We start from the raw sequence: 15,199 nt of genomic DNA, 5'->3' as shown, positions 1-15,199 counted from the left end.
GGATTTTTGCTCCTTGTCTTTTGACCATCCAAATTTGGAGCTCTCATCTTAATTTGTTCCCATTTTTTGGTGAAAGTATGCTGGTCCATGTGACCTTGGGCAAGTCACTTCACTCCAACTGTCCTGCCTTCCACCCTCCAGAAAGAAAAAAAAAAAAGTATGCTGGTCAAAATGGTTCTTTCTGCCCCCTTTTTTCAGAGTGTAAGCACTGAATCTTTTCAAGATGCTCTAACTTGTTTTGCCTACCTTAAGTTTCTTTTGCCAGTGTGCTTACATTTTGAGCAACTCTGCCCAGCCATGTTTTTTTCAACAGGAATGAATGGAAATCAAAATTTCATTAAAAGGCTTTTTAAAACCCTACAGCATTACACTAAACTTAATACTGTTATTTTTGTCGTTATTTCCCTATGTTCTTCTGTATACTTTATTCCAATATTATCTTTCCTTCCAATGATGTATAGACCTATGCAAATCTGCCCTGAGTAAATGGAGCATCATCTACATCTTCCTAGCTCATTTTGATGTTTTCTTTTCTCTTTAATCTGGACCCCTAAATGTCAGCAATTACCAGTCTATTTGGATCCTGTGTGGATTTTCTAAATCTCTGTTTTTCCCTTCAGTTTCAATACTTTTAGGCAATTTACTTTTCTATTTCTCAAAATATAGTAGTTGGGTTTTTTATGTTCCACTGTATTTGTGAGAGAGGCTAAGAATTCTTAAATTTATGTCTGCTTTTTAAGAAACTCGTTTTTTGATAAAAGATATCATGTTCTTTCCATTTTGTAGTTCTAATTTCCCTCTAATATTTCTTATAGCATCATGAGACTTTTTAGTTATCTCCATTCTTTTTATCTTCATATCCCATTATATTGAAAGCTTTGTTAAATATTTCTAGCTTCAGTTCTAAGCCATCCAGTCTTCTTTGGAGTTTTTAAAATTAAGAAATCTAATTTTGTTCCTTATCATTTCCATAGGGATTCCAACCATTCTTTGGTACTTATATCCAATTCCATTCTTTATTTTTCCTGGTGTTTCAGTTGAAGCTATTAGAGAATTATCTTATTTTGGAATTTTATCCTAGATTCTTTTACTTCACAGTATTTTTTTCATAGGAGATTCTGTGCAGATATTTTTCCAGGTAAGCTTACCTCAAAGGAGTGAATTACAATGAAATACAATGAATGAGTAAAGCCAGCCTCAAATTCAGGAATAGCCAGGGTTAAGTTATACCTCTGACCTACAGTGGATTACATGACCCTAAACAAATCACTTAACATCTCAAGATATCTGCATTAGAGTTTCTAAGATTAAAAGTTGCAGATAGTTGCTTAATTTAATAATCAGCCTATCAAGGGAATTCCAGGGAAGAGAATGTACTAGAGAGGGACGAAGAAGAGAAGACTTTGATGCAAAGATGAAGTGACTGCTAAGACTTGCTGGTGGGGTCTACTGCAGAGATGATAACACCAGTTTAGATGACATTGTTCAGTGGAGCCTGGCCAAGGAAGTGCAAAGAAGAGCACAGGTATATTAGCATCATCCTCTGCTGCTTTTCTTATTTAGGGACTAAATACCTTTTAAGTATCTTTTAAGACATTCTTTTCTTCTTGTTTTTAACTTGTTTTGCTATTTTGAAGTAACACAGGATTGGAGGACTGACCTTAGATAACCCTTGTCACTCTTCTATTTTGTTAGAATTTACTTGGATTTTCCTTTTTTTGCACACATACAATTTAACTGCTAAGATTACCAAAATCAAGTCTAAATGGGTGCATGATCTAGGTATAAAGGTTGATACTGTAAGAAGTCTCAGAAAACAAGGAATAGTTTACATGTCAGATTTGTGGAGAGGGAAAGACTTTATGACTAAACAAGAATTAGAGAACATTATAAAATGTAAAATGGATAATTTTGACTACATGAAATTGAAAAGCTTCTGTACAAACAAAGCCAATGTAACCAAGATTAAGAGGGAGGTGGGAAATTGGGAAAGAATCTTTACAACCTATGTCTCTGACAAAAGACTCATTTCTAAAATATACAGAGAACTGAGTCAAACTTATAAGAATACAAGTCATTCCCCAATTGATGAATGGTCAAAGGATATGAACAGGAAGTTTTCTGAGAAAGAAATTAAAGATATCTATAAGCACATGAAGAAATGCTCTAATTCACTATTGATTAGAGAAATGCACATCAAAACAACCCTGAGGTACCACATCTCACCAGTCAGATTGGCTAAGATGACAAAACAGGAAAATGACAAATGCTGGAGAGGCTATGGGCAAATTGGAACACTAATGCATTGCTGGTGGAGTTGTAAACTGATCCAGCCTTTCTGGAGAGCAATCTGGAATTATGCCCAAAGGGCTATAAATACTTTCATATCCTTTGACCCAGCAATACCACTCCTAGGCTTATATCCCAAAGAGATCATAGAAGTGGGAGGAAGACCTATCTATACAAAAATGTTTATAGCAGCTCTTTTTGTGGTGGCAAAGAATTGGAAATTGGGGGGGGTGCCCATCAATTGGGGAATGGCTGAACAAGCTGTGGTATATACATGCTATAGAATACTATTTTGCTATAAGAAACGAGGAGCAGATGGTCTTCATATCTACCTGGAGAGGCTTATACAAACTGATGCTAAGTGAGAAGAGTAGAACCAGAAGAAATCTGTACACAATTATAGACACAATGTTATGTGTGATGACCAATTTTGATAAACTGGACTCTTCTCAGCAATGCAGTGATATAAGTCAATCCCAAAAGACTCATGATGGAGAGAAATGTGTGCATCCAGAGAAAGAACTAGAAAGAACTGAGTTTATAATCTAGATGGAAGCAAAATACATGATCTTTTTCCTTTTCTTGTTTGATTTTATGTCCTCTTTACCATTTTTCATTCCATCTGATACAATCCATCTTTATAACCTGACTAATGTATAATGTGAAAGTATTTACAGATCCTATACTTGACTATATGCCACTATGGGGGAAAGGGGAGGGAGAGGGACAAAATGTGAAACTCAAGGAATTGTGGAACTGAATCCTGTAAACTAAAAGTAAACAAACAAATTAATTAAAAAAAAAAAAAGACTGCTAAGATTTACATTTTGGACTGGGCCTAGGCAAAGTTTAAGTAGGTGAGAAGAGTATCCAGTGTCTTTACTCGGCCATGATTATTTTTATGCTACTCCTTAGGCCAATCAAGTCTTCTGTCCCCTGGTCTGCTCTTTTGATTCTTCTTATGCCACTCTTCACCACATAAACTAAAATGGAGCTAGCCATCAATAGGAACTTTATTAATAAAAATCAAAATCACAGAACCGTATGTTTTGAAAGTAGCTTACTACTATAAAACTGAGAAATTGCAAATACAAAAATTTCCAACAAAAGGTAAGGAAAAAAATCCTGTCCTCCAAAAAATGTACCCCCGCCCCCCAAAACACACCACCTATTTTGTGGGCAACTGTGACTACAGAGCAGGTAAATGTGGTGATGTGTGAATTCCTTAATTAATGAAGCTAATACCTTGGAAAATTTCTGTAATACTGCACTTGGCACCTACATTGGAAAATTTGAGTAGTCTAACTATGTTGCAAGGAAGTCCTTATATTAATTTAAAACCTTCTTTTAATATTTCAGAGGTCAAAGGAGCTAGGGTTAAAACCAAGAAGCATCTACCCAGCAAAACTGAGTATAATCAATGAGGAGAAAAAAATGGACATTTGATGATGTAGAGGAATTTAATGCATTATTGAGAAAAAAACAGAGCTAAATAGAAAAAATGACTTTCAAATATAAGACTCAAGAGAAGCATGAAAAAGTAAAAAGGAAAGAAAAATCATAAGGAACTTATTAAAGTTGAAATGCTTACATTTTTACATGGAAAGATGACAGGGTAGTTGCAGGGAATATATATAGACAGAGGGCACAGGGTGAGTTAAATATGAAGGGATGATATAGAAAAAATAAAATTAAGGGGTGGGAGAGGAATACACTGGGACAAAGAGAAAAGGAGAGGTAGAATGGGGTAAATTATCTCACATCAAAGAGGCAAGGAAAAGCTTTTACGATGGAAGAGGCGGCTGGTGAGAGGTAATGAGTGAACTTTACTCTTATTGGAATGGCTTAAGGAGGGAATAACAAACACTCAACTGGGTATGGAAATCTATCTTATGCTACAGAAAAAGTAAGGGGGAAGGGCATAAAGGAGATGTGTGGTGTGGTGGGGGTGGTGATAGAAGGAGGGCAAATTGGGGGAAGTGGTAACCAGAAGCAAACACTTTTTTTTTTTGGAGAGCAATTGGAGTTAAGTAACTTGCCCAAGGCTACACGGCTCATTTTTTTGTATTAAGTGTCTGAGACCGGAAATGAACTCAGGTCCTCCTGACTCCTGGGCCAGCGCTTTACTCACCTAGCCACCCGAAGCAAACACTTTTGAGGAGCAACAAGGAGAAAGTAAAGAAAAATAAACAGGGGAAGGGATAGGATGGAGGAAAATATAGTCTTCATGATTATTTTATGGAGGTGTTTTGCACAACTACATATGTATAGTCTATATGAATTGCTTGCCTTCTCAATGAGGGTGGGTGGGGAGGGAGGAAGGAAACTCAAAGTTTTAAAAACAAATGTTAAAAACTATTTTTTCATGTAAGTGGAAAATAAGATACACAGGTAATGGGTATAGAAATCTATCTTACCCTATAGTTAAACAGAAGGGGATAAGAGAAGGGGGGGAGGGCAAATTGGGGGAAGGGATAATTAGAAGCAAAACACTTGAGGGAGGACAGGGTGAAAGTAGCGAGAGAATAGAATAAACAGAGGTAGCTATCCACATCCAGAGAAAACAACTATAGGGTCTGAACGTAAATCGAAGCATACTATTTGTTCTTTTGCTGTTGCTGTTTTTTTCTCATGGTTCCCCCTCACTGGTTCTAATGCTTCTTTAGAACATGATTAATGTGAAAATGTTTAATATGAATATTTATGTAGAGCCTATATCAGATTGCACACCATCTTGGGGAGGCAGGAAGAAAAGGAGGGAAGGGAGAAAAAATTAAAAACTCAAAATTATGAAAGTTAATGTTGAAAAATAAAGTATTTTTTTTTAAAAAAGGAAAACAACAATGTTGAATGAAGAAGAGTCATGGTTTTATATGGAATCCTCTTTTTGTCTTCTATTACGTACACTGAAATATCCTCTTCTTGGCATTTAAGTTCAGAAATTTTAAAATAAAACTAAAAAATAAAAATTCTGTTGAAGGGGAAAAAAAAAATACCCCTTGTACAGGGTCCTAAAACTATAGTATAGGCAGCAGTCAAAAAATTACAAATGAGTAAAATTTGAGAATTTTTTGTAAATCAACTATCTAGAATTTAGAATTCACTTTTCTATCAAAGTAGCACTACAAATATAAAAGATCTTAAACACCAAAAAGAGTTTTTGTATTTTGTGCCTGAGGCAACAGGGAGCCTGAAGCTTCTTGAACAGGCTTAGACACAGTTAGACCTGTGTGTTAGAAATACTGCTATGATTATGTGAAAAGCAAGAGGAAAGTGAAAAACAGATCAATGAGAAAGCAATTACTATAGCCCCTAAGAGAAGTGATGAAGGCCTGAATTAGGGTAGTAGATGTGAGTGAAGAGAAAGTTAAATAGCTTTTGAAGTTAACCTGGAATTCTAAGAGGCAGAGAAGCAAAACGTTCTCTATGAAGAGCAATAAGAAAGTTCAATTGACTGGACCAGAGTATGAGGAGAGTAAGGTCAGTCAAGTTACCAATGTTTTCAAGTGCCAGCAACAAGCAAGACTAAAACAAGTCAGGGCTAATTTCATTTCTGTGTCCCCAGAGCCCAGGACACTGCCTCATAAATAGTATGTGCTTTAAAAAGAGGCTGATTAATTTGAATCAGGTTTACTATGACAGTGATATCTGGAAATCTCATTGTATTTCCTCACTTAATTTTACAAAAAGACACATTGTATCTAATTGGTTATATAAAATTCTAATTCAACATCTTTATTAAATAAGTCCAGCTGAAACATAAAGTTATTTTTTGGCCAAGTTACTTTATTCTTCTTGGACCTCAGATTCCTCACCTATAAAATGTAAGTGTTGAACTCGATTTAAGTCTTCAGCTTAAAAACAAAACACCCTAATATCTGAGAAAAACCACTATCTTGATAACTCCCATCTTGGAAGAATCACTATTATAGCTGGGATATGGAGGGGCAGCTAGGTGGCACAGTGAATAGAGCACCAACCCTGGAGTCAGGAAGAACTGAGTTCAAAATCTGCCCTCAGAAACTTAACACTTACTAGCTGTGTGACGTTGGGTAAGGTACTTAACCCCAACTGCCCTGCCTTCCCCCTTCCAAATAGACCCCCCGCACCCCTCCCCCCCCAAAAATACCACACAACTATGATATGGAACTAACTATCCTGGAAAATGTATTTTTTTTCCCTATTACAACAAAATGAAACTATGTAAGTAATTTCCCCTAAGAATGATCTAAAGAACTTGCATATATGATGCAAATAAGTCACCAAATTCTGACAATTCTCAGTAACCTTTTACCATTCCTATTGCCATCATCCTAATTCTAACTCTTACAATTTCACATTTGTGGTAACTCCTCATAATTTGTTCAATTCCTTGCCTAGGTTTTCTCTCAATGCTATTCCAGTCTATCTTATAATACTACCAGATTTAACTTACTAAAATTAATAGCTCTTCTTCATGAAGCACTTTAAGGTTTACAAAGAATTTTTCTTTTTCTTTATGGTAATCCTAAGAAATAGGCAAGCAAAGCATCATTATTCTCATTTTCCAGATATGGAAATACGTTCAAGAAGAGGTTTAGCAATTTATCACAGATAAAGTTAGCAGATAGCACAATCAGGACCAAAACTTAGATCTTCTGATTTCCATTCTGGTGCTCTTTTGCTAAAACAAGATGAAACAGAATTTTTACTGTCCTTCCCACTTCCAATGATTCTCTATTAGCTATGTGATAAATACAAATGCCATTGCCTGGCACTCAAGGTCTTCCAAAATTTGACCCCTATCTACTCCCTAGACTAATTTTTCCTTGCTTCCTTCATGCAAATCAAAAGCTTACTAAATATTTCTCTCTTCCCCACACTGCTACAACTTGAACTTCCTAGCCTCTTCCTCTTTTATAAAGAACACAAAAGCCATGCAGCTTACTGTCAGGGAAGACTCAGTTCAGTTTCTAGTTCTGTAATTGTGAACAGGTCACTTAATCTCTTAAAATACCTCAGGCAATTCTCTAAGTCACAGGTAGACAGGTTTCGATCTGTGTTGATGGAGAGGGTTCCCATACTGAAAGTTCTCTAGGATAATAAAACCATGGATACTTAGTATTTTTCTGCTGATGACAAGGTTAAGGATCACAGAACAGTACAATTTCACAACGAAACTGAAGATTACACAAAAGGCAATGTAAAGATGAATGGTGGATGTTACTATGTTGTAACATACTACCAACAGTGACTTGGATGCAAGACATCACATAAAAGCAAATGAATGTAAAAAGAGGAAGGTCAGTTAAAACAACAAGGAATAACAACAGATAATTAGTCTAAGGTCTACAGTGTTGTCGATGGAACTTAAGGTATACAGTACAACACCTCCAGAATTAGGTATATGAGAGGATAGACAAGAAATGTACTGAATGAAAAGACACAGATGAGTTTTAATTTGCACAACTGGAGGGAGAAACCTTATCAATGAGATCACGAACACCTTAAATTTAACACTTAATTCTAAATTCTGTTATCTCACCTTTCACATGTATGTGCAAAAACCTTTTTTCTCATAGTCTACGAAAGCACCTTCCAGTATAGTGTTCTACATGTAGGAAATCCTCAAATACTGAATATTGACAAAATAAGTATATTGTTACAATGGTTTTTCACTATAGCTGGTAAAACTGAAAAATATATTTATGGAGGAATCACATCAAAATATAATCAAATGTTATTAAGTAAATCATAAAATGTTAGAGTTGGAAAAGGGGCCTTAGAGACCAATTAGTCTACATCTCAAATTAGTAGTTTGGGAAAACGAAGGAGCAGCTTGGACAATTTGTCAAAGCAAATTAATAACCAAACCAGTACTAGATGACAAGCCTGCTGATTTTCAGTCTATTGGTGGCTGCCACACTGCAGGGTAACCCCCTCTGCCCTCCCTCCAAAATTTAGTAGATTAGTGTGTCATAATTTATCTATGAAAACATCTTATATATCAAATACATCACTCTTACCTGTCTGGGGGTTTTCAGGTATAGACTCATATTCTGTATGGTCCAGTACCAAAGTGTTCATTTCTGTCTGGTCTGATAATGAAACTGGCTCTTGCAGGTCTGCTAACACTGCATTAGTATATGATGCGTCGCCATTACTGCTGGCATCCAATCCTGCAATTGGAAATTGTAACCCAAAAGGGAAAAGGAGAAAAATCCTCTCAAAAAAAAGTTTCTTTAGGCTTATTTTTGTTAAAAAGACTTTAATGTAAGTTCTCAGTGTGTAAATTACTAAAAATTGATAAAAGTAATCTTTGTATTTGATAAACTAATAGTCTCTATGTAGAAAACAATAATGTAATTGTGAAACAAAAATGTAATTTAAATAATTACCTAAGCTAGAAGAGGTTTCAAATTTCAAGCATACCTTCTTTGCAGGCATCTGGAGGGTGGTCTGCTATTTCTTCCCAGGCTTTGCTCACATTTCCATCAGTGGTACCACTTGCCTCCAAGTGTAACATATGATTCCCCCATACTTTTGCATTAGGGTTTAACTCTGAAACCTTGGCTGGTTCCTAAAATGGGATTTTATGAAATATTTTTAACATAGTAAAACAGTATATGGATTTCACTTTTAAGATTAAGTAAAAATGAATCTGCAGTAAGAAATTAATGGTGGGGGGGTAGGAAGAGTAGAAGAGAGAAGAGAGGGAAGGAGGGAGGGAGGGAGAGAGAGAGAGGGAGGAGAGGGAGAGAGAGAGAAGGAGAGAGAAAGACTGAGAGAGAGAGGTAATTACATCCATCTAATTCATTCCATACAACCTCAGTGGAGATTTGTTTCAGTGACCAAATCTACTCGGCTTTCCTATAGATTCCTTTGGTAAATCACTGACAGTTATTTTAGCTACAACATATAAAACAATTCAGTGTTCACTCATCTCCTTAATAAGCAGATATGTTATAAAAGAACCAATAACTGAGTTTTGGAGAGAAGAAAAACTCAGGCCTAGAGCTCTAATTTTCTCATTAACCTCACAAGTTGCTGTCTTCTAGTTCCTAGGCCAGACATACATTTTAACAAAGGCCTTCTGGTATGAAATATTATTTTGGTATTGTGTTAATTACAATAGCTAAATTTTAAAAATACTGGCTTGTATAAATGAAATGATACAGATCTTCAAAAATTTTGTAGTCAAAAATACTATGAAAATAACTTTGTCCTTCAGAAAGATTAGGTAACAAAACAAAAACAAAACACTGAGAAAGGAAAATGATTTATCCAACATTTAAGAGTCATTAACATCTACAAGTCACAGTTAACTTTCCATAAGATGTTTTATGAAAATGAGTTAAACTTTTAAATTTAAGGTCAACTATACATTTTAAAAAATGAGATATACTTAAACTGTAGAACTTTTTTGAACTTTTCTGGTCTTAGTCACATCATTTTATAATTTTTCTATTTGAGGAAAAGAGGCCTCCCAATTATATTATCTTGCAACACTTTCAAAACCCAGCACTTACCACAATGTACAACTGTTATAGTACTACTTCTAATTTGTATGTTGCTTTATATTTTTCTAAATTGATTTATCTACTTTTAGTTTACAACATTGAATTCCACAGTCCCTTGAGCTTCAAATTTTCTCCCCCTTCCCCCCCCCCCCCATCATGGTGGGTGGCATGCACTTGAATATAGGCCAGGTTGCTTTATATTTTTCACAGCACTTTTTCTCTATCACTTCACTGTCATCTCTATGATTAGACTAGTGAATATATTGTATCTGGCTGACATGCTAAAAAACTGACGCACAGGACAATGTGCCTTTCACAAAGTTGCCTAATAAATTCCTCTCAGAATTAGGACTATAAACTCAGACCTCCTCATATCTTTGTCTTGTGTGGTTCAAACCCACCATTCCATATCCAAAACAAACAAGGAATGGAATTCTCCAGTTAAAGATCTTGATTATTCATTTTTTACTGCTGTTACTAAATTATTACTGCTGCTATTGCTACTAATACTATTATTATTACCTGGCATTTACAAAGCATTTTGAAGTTTAAAAGTTTTACAAATATTATCATTATAGATAAGAAATTTTCAAAGAATAAAAAATCCATTCAGTACTAAAAATTATGCTGACTGCGATTTGCTGATGGGTCAAAAAGTATTTTTTAGAATTCTTTGAGGCCCTTCTGTGGTCATATTCAATCTAAAGAAAGGTCTAATGACTATAGTAACGAGCATAATAATAGATAATAATACAATCAAATGGATGTATAACTGATGGCATAACCAGGCCAGTTATTAGTGATTTCATGTCAACCTGCTGCTTCCCTCTCTGCTTGGCTCTGTGTTATTTAACATTTTAATCAGTGATTTGGATAAAATCATACATGTTGTAATCATCAGATTTGCAGATGATAGAAAGCTAAGAGAAATAACTACAGTGATGAGTATAAACAATATTTCAAGATTATCTACAGCGACTGTATGTAATGCAATACGGAAATTACAATGATCTCTCTTAATGAAAAAGTTGCAGGTACTGTTAATATAGAATGTTATTTATATCATATTATATATATAATAATAATATAATATTATAATATATAATCATATACTACTATATGGTTTGTTTCCTTCATAATAGAACAAAATGCTAAATTTCAGTCAGGGGTTCATTATATTAAATATATAATTTTTTCCCCATCTAAGTTCACAGATCTTCTATACTTGATCCTAGGATTCCAGGTAAAAACCCTCATCCTAGAGATGTATTTTTAAAGTGTCCCCTATGGCTTTTTTATTGACCCACAGGTTTAACAATGTTCTAATCAAACTACAAATCATTTGGGAAAACAAAAGGTAAAAAAAACTCAAATAGATGTAGTAATCATAGAATCACAGAACTTGAGTGTTGGAAGGCATAGCAGAGTTGTCATCTAGGCCAATTCATAGATGAAAGAAATCACCATATAGTAAGGCAGACAAGTAGCTGTCCAATCTTTGCTTTAAGAACTCCAAGGAAGAGATAATACCTTACCTTTTATTCCAATTTCAAACAACTCTAATTTTAGAAAAAATTTTCCTGACAATGAACCTAAATTCGCTTCTGTGTCACTTCCCATTACTTCTGGTTCTGTCTTCTGTAGTCAAACAAAAACAAGTCTCACCTCTCTTCCATGACAATTCTCCAAACACTTGACTACAGCTACTATGTCTTCTATAGGCAGCTAGGTGACTCTGTGGATAAAGCACTAGGCCTGGAGTCAGGAAGACCTGAGTTCAGGTCTGGCCTTAGACACTAAACCAACTAGCTGCATGATTCCGAGCAAGTCACTTACACCTGTTTGTCTCAGTTTCCTCATCTGTAAAATGAGCTAGAGAAGGAATTCCAGTATCTTTGCAAAAAGAAAATCCAAAATGGGGCCAGCCATGATGAGTCAGACACAACTTGAAATGACTGTACCAAAAAACACAATCAAATCATGTTGTTTTTCATCTCCAAACTAAACATTTCCATTTTCGTCATATGATTTTTTTTAAGACATGGACTCAAAACTGTTCACCAATCTGGTTGCTCTCCAAGGTCATTTCTTAAACCATGGTGTCTAAAATAAAGTACAATAGTCCAGATGAAGTGGCGTGACCTTTTTATTACCTGAAGTTACTCTTCTTGGAGCAGCCTAAGGTCACAGTAGCTTTTTGGGCAGTCACTTCACAATGCTGGTTCATACTGAGTTTGAAGTTCATTAATATATCTTTCAGAACTCTTGTTATCAATATCTCCTAAATTTTTTTATTTCTAAAGTTGTTTTTTGGTACTCAAATGCAAGAATTTATATTTACCAATACTGAATTTTGTCTTATTAGATTTAGTCCATTACATTAAATTATCAAGATTCTTTTGGTTAATGAATAATATCCATTATTCCAAATAACACATAACATCCAATGTGTTCATGATTTCTCTTAGTGTTCTATCATCTGCAAATCTAATAATTTACAACATGTATGATGTTATCCAAATCAGTGATAAAAATGTTAAACAACACAGGGCCAAGCAGAGATGCAAGAAGAGAGGGCAATAACAGGTTGACACGAAATCATTAATAACTAGCCTGGTTATGTCATCAGTTATACATTCATTTGACTGTATTATTGTCTAATTCACAAATTTCTTCTTCATAAGAATACTGTGATGAGATACTTTATCAAAAACTTTGCTAAAATCCAAGTTAAACTCTATTATAACATTTGTCCTTTATCTATTAACTTACATATTTACCAACTCTTTTTAGAGATTCATTTTAGAATTTATCCAAGGATTGAAGTCAAGGTCTTTGAAGCACTTTAATGTGCCAATTTTGCTTTCCCTTTTTAAAAAAAATTGGGAAAGCTTCTCTAATTTTGTGGTACTTCTTGTTTTCTCTATGATCTTTCAAATATCACAGACAGTGAGGGGCTCAGCAACAGCATTTGCCACTTCTTTCAGGATCCAAGGATAGAATTCATTTGGCTATGTGACCTGATTTCATCACAAGTCAACTAAAAATTCTGCTACCACTTTTACTTTTTTATCTTATGTATCTTGGGGTTATCAACTATGTCAGTAATTTTTGTTTTGTCATTTCTAATTATATATAGGCCGTTCTGCTTTCCCCTCACCAGCCTTGGCTCATTCTAACCTTCAGCATTCCTCTCAATATCAGTAAAGGACCATGCCACTCTTCTCTTATTACCTGGCCTTGCTTCCATCTATAAATTTCTTTTTAAAATCTAGATTGATTAGTGAGGTCCCTATCCACCACATTCATCTCTTCTGAAATTATCAATCTCCTCTTCATTGGAACGACTTAGTACGTCTTGCAGGTTAATGTTCCCTGAATCATTTTATCCTACAGTATCATATTTATCTTTCCTCTGATCTTTTAGACATGTCCATTTCCAAAGTTTAGGGTGCATATTAGTCTATGCCCAGATTTCTCCTCTATCATTAAGTCAAGGTTTCCATTATATCAGTCCTAGCAACCAACTTCTCCATGTTGGTGAGAATCAAATCCAGAAAAGAATTTCCCTTTAATCATCTCTTCATCTTTTAAAAGAAAAAATAATTACTAAAGTAAATCACTAAGTTATCAGCTACTCTGCTTTTGGCATACAGGGGAAGAGCCAAAAGGGGTAAAAGGAGAGAGGGAGAAGGAGGGTGAAAGCAGTACCTACATGTCTAGATGAAAAAAGTTCTCCATCACTTCTATTTCATGGCTCTGCACCAGTCTTGGGATGTGTTCCCCACATTTCTTATCTATTTCCTCCCTTTTTTGGCCAGGTGATTTGTAGTACACTTGAATGACAAAACTACTTTTACATCTCCCTCCTCTGACCATTATTCAAGTATTCTCCATGATGCCTCATCCCTTCTGATTCCTGAATTTCCTTATAAATCAGTGCTACCAAAAAAAAAGTGCTACTGGGGAGGCTAGGTGGCCCAGTGAATAGAGCACTGGGCCTGGAGTCAGGAGGACCTGAGTTCAAATCTGCCCTCAGTCACTTAACCCCAGTTGCCCTGACTTCCCCCCTCCAAAAAGAAAAAAAAATTAGTGCTACACTCCACCCCATCCCTTTACCTACTACCTACTAGTCATAAGTTCCAATCACTAAGTCTCAGTGATACTTTTAAGTCAAATTTTTCCTCAGAAGGTTTGAAACACTAGTTCCTCTTGCTTTAGGGGGAACTTCTGGTTATTTGTGAAAAGAAACTTGAAATCATTAGTTTTACTACTGTCTCCTTTCTTGGGACTTTTCTCCTGTGAATCTATCACTGTCTAGTCACTATATTCTTTTTCCTTCTTTGTGTCTTAACATGTGGAATATATACAGGCAGTCTTTTTGCTACCCCATCCTTTTAGTTCTTCAAGTATCCCCCCCCTCCTTTTTTAAAAGCAATTGGGGTTAACTAACTTGCTCAAGGTTACCTGGCCAGTTATTTCTGGGTGTGGTGCTAAGTATCTGAGCCCAGATTCAATCCCAGGTCTCCCGACTCTGGGGCCAACTGTCTTACTCACTGTGCCACCTGGCTGCCCTTTTAAGTATCCTTGATTAGATTTCCAATGTATCTGGGAAATATTCTTACTAATCTTTATTAGCTTTATGTACTTCATCTATGGTTATGAATCTGTTAACCTTTTACCTCCCATTTTCCTAATCTGCTGTTTTTTCCCACATTTATTTTTCTCTTCTGCAATTTGTCTTCAGTATGCAGAAGTGAGGAGAAAGAGAACCTGTGACCCTATGATCTTCAATTTCTTTCCCAAGACTTCATAATCACTGTCAATACTTTTTAAGCTTCTTTTAGGAAGTATCATTTTTTCTCCTACCAGCATTCAGGAGAAGTCTGTTTTGATAAATCTTTAGATATTCTCTGTTACATCTTGGATACTGCCCATTTTAAGAAAACAACAGAACCCTCAGGTGTTGTCAGATTAACAAACAGCTGCCACTGATGAGACAAACATCGCACCCCAACATTTTTAGGGTGCCCTTGAACCTCATTACTTCAGTACTACGGAGCAAGAAAGTAGCAACTACTTTTCTCTTTTTTCTCTGTCTTTCTTTGGATAATCTCTTACATGAGAGCTTGTGTAGGCATACTGTGTCACTCTTTCAAGGACAAGTATGAGACCTAGCACTACCACCTTTTAAAACTACATCAAATAAAGTTTATACTAGCAAAACTATTTATGACTTTAAAATTTTTTTAAAGCTAATTCACTGAAACAGATTAGATAAGCAAAAATCAGAAAACAATGCTGAATAAAAAACATAGCTCCTGGGAAAAGAACTGATGAAAAACCCGTCAGACAGAAAAATTTAAGAGACCAGGTTCCTAGCCACAAGCTCCAAATCATGGTACCTTCAC

General features: G+C 35.4%; 1 protein-coding gene across 10 annotated transcripts in view; it reads right to left on the bottom strand.

The window, feature by feature from the left end:
* LARP4B (La ribonucleoprotein 4B) overlaps positions 1 to 15,199 on the bottom strand; it is a 141,032-nt gene that overhangs the window by 57,547 nt on the left and 68,286 nt on the right. For all 10 annotated transcript variants that reach the window (XR_011168054.1, XM_069086547.1, XM_069086550.1 and 7 more), the window contains 2 exons: positions 8,701 to 8,848; positions 8,295 to 8,447 (listed from right to left, as the gene is read on the bottom strand). Coding sequence is in view for 9 of the 10 variants with exons in the window: in XM_069086547.1 (XP_068942648.1) it covers positions 8,295 to 8,447; positions 8,701 to 8,848 (301 nt within the window). In the remaining variant the exon portion in view is untranslated. The remainder of the gene's footprint in view (positions 1 to 8,294; positions 8,448 to 8,700; positions 8,849 to 15,199) is intronic.

The sequence above is a fragment of the Petaurus breviceps genome, unplaced genomic scaffold (genome assembly GCF_028583685.1).
Source record: "Petaurus breviceps papuanus isolate PSGF00001 unplaced genomic scaffold, PetGlider_PUasm1.0 178, whole genome shotgun sequence".
Classification (NCBI taxonomy): domain Eukaryota; kingdom Metazoa; phylum Chordata; class Mammalia; order Diprotodontia; family Petauridae; genus Petaurus; species Petaurus breviceps.
Note: the sequence above shows the minus strand (reverse complement) of the source record. Positions and strands in the feature narration are given on the sequence as shown.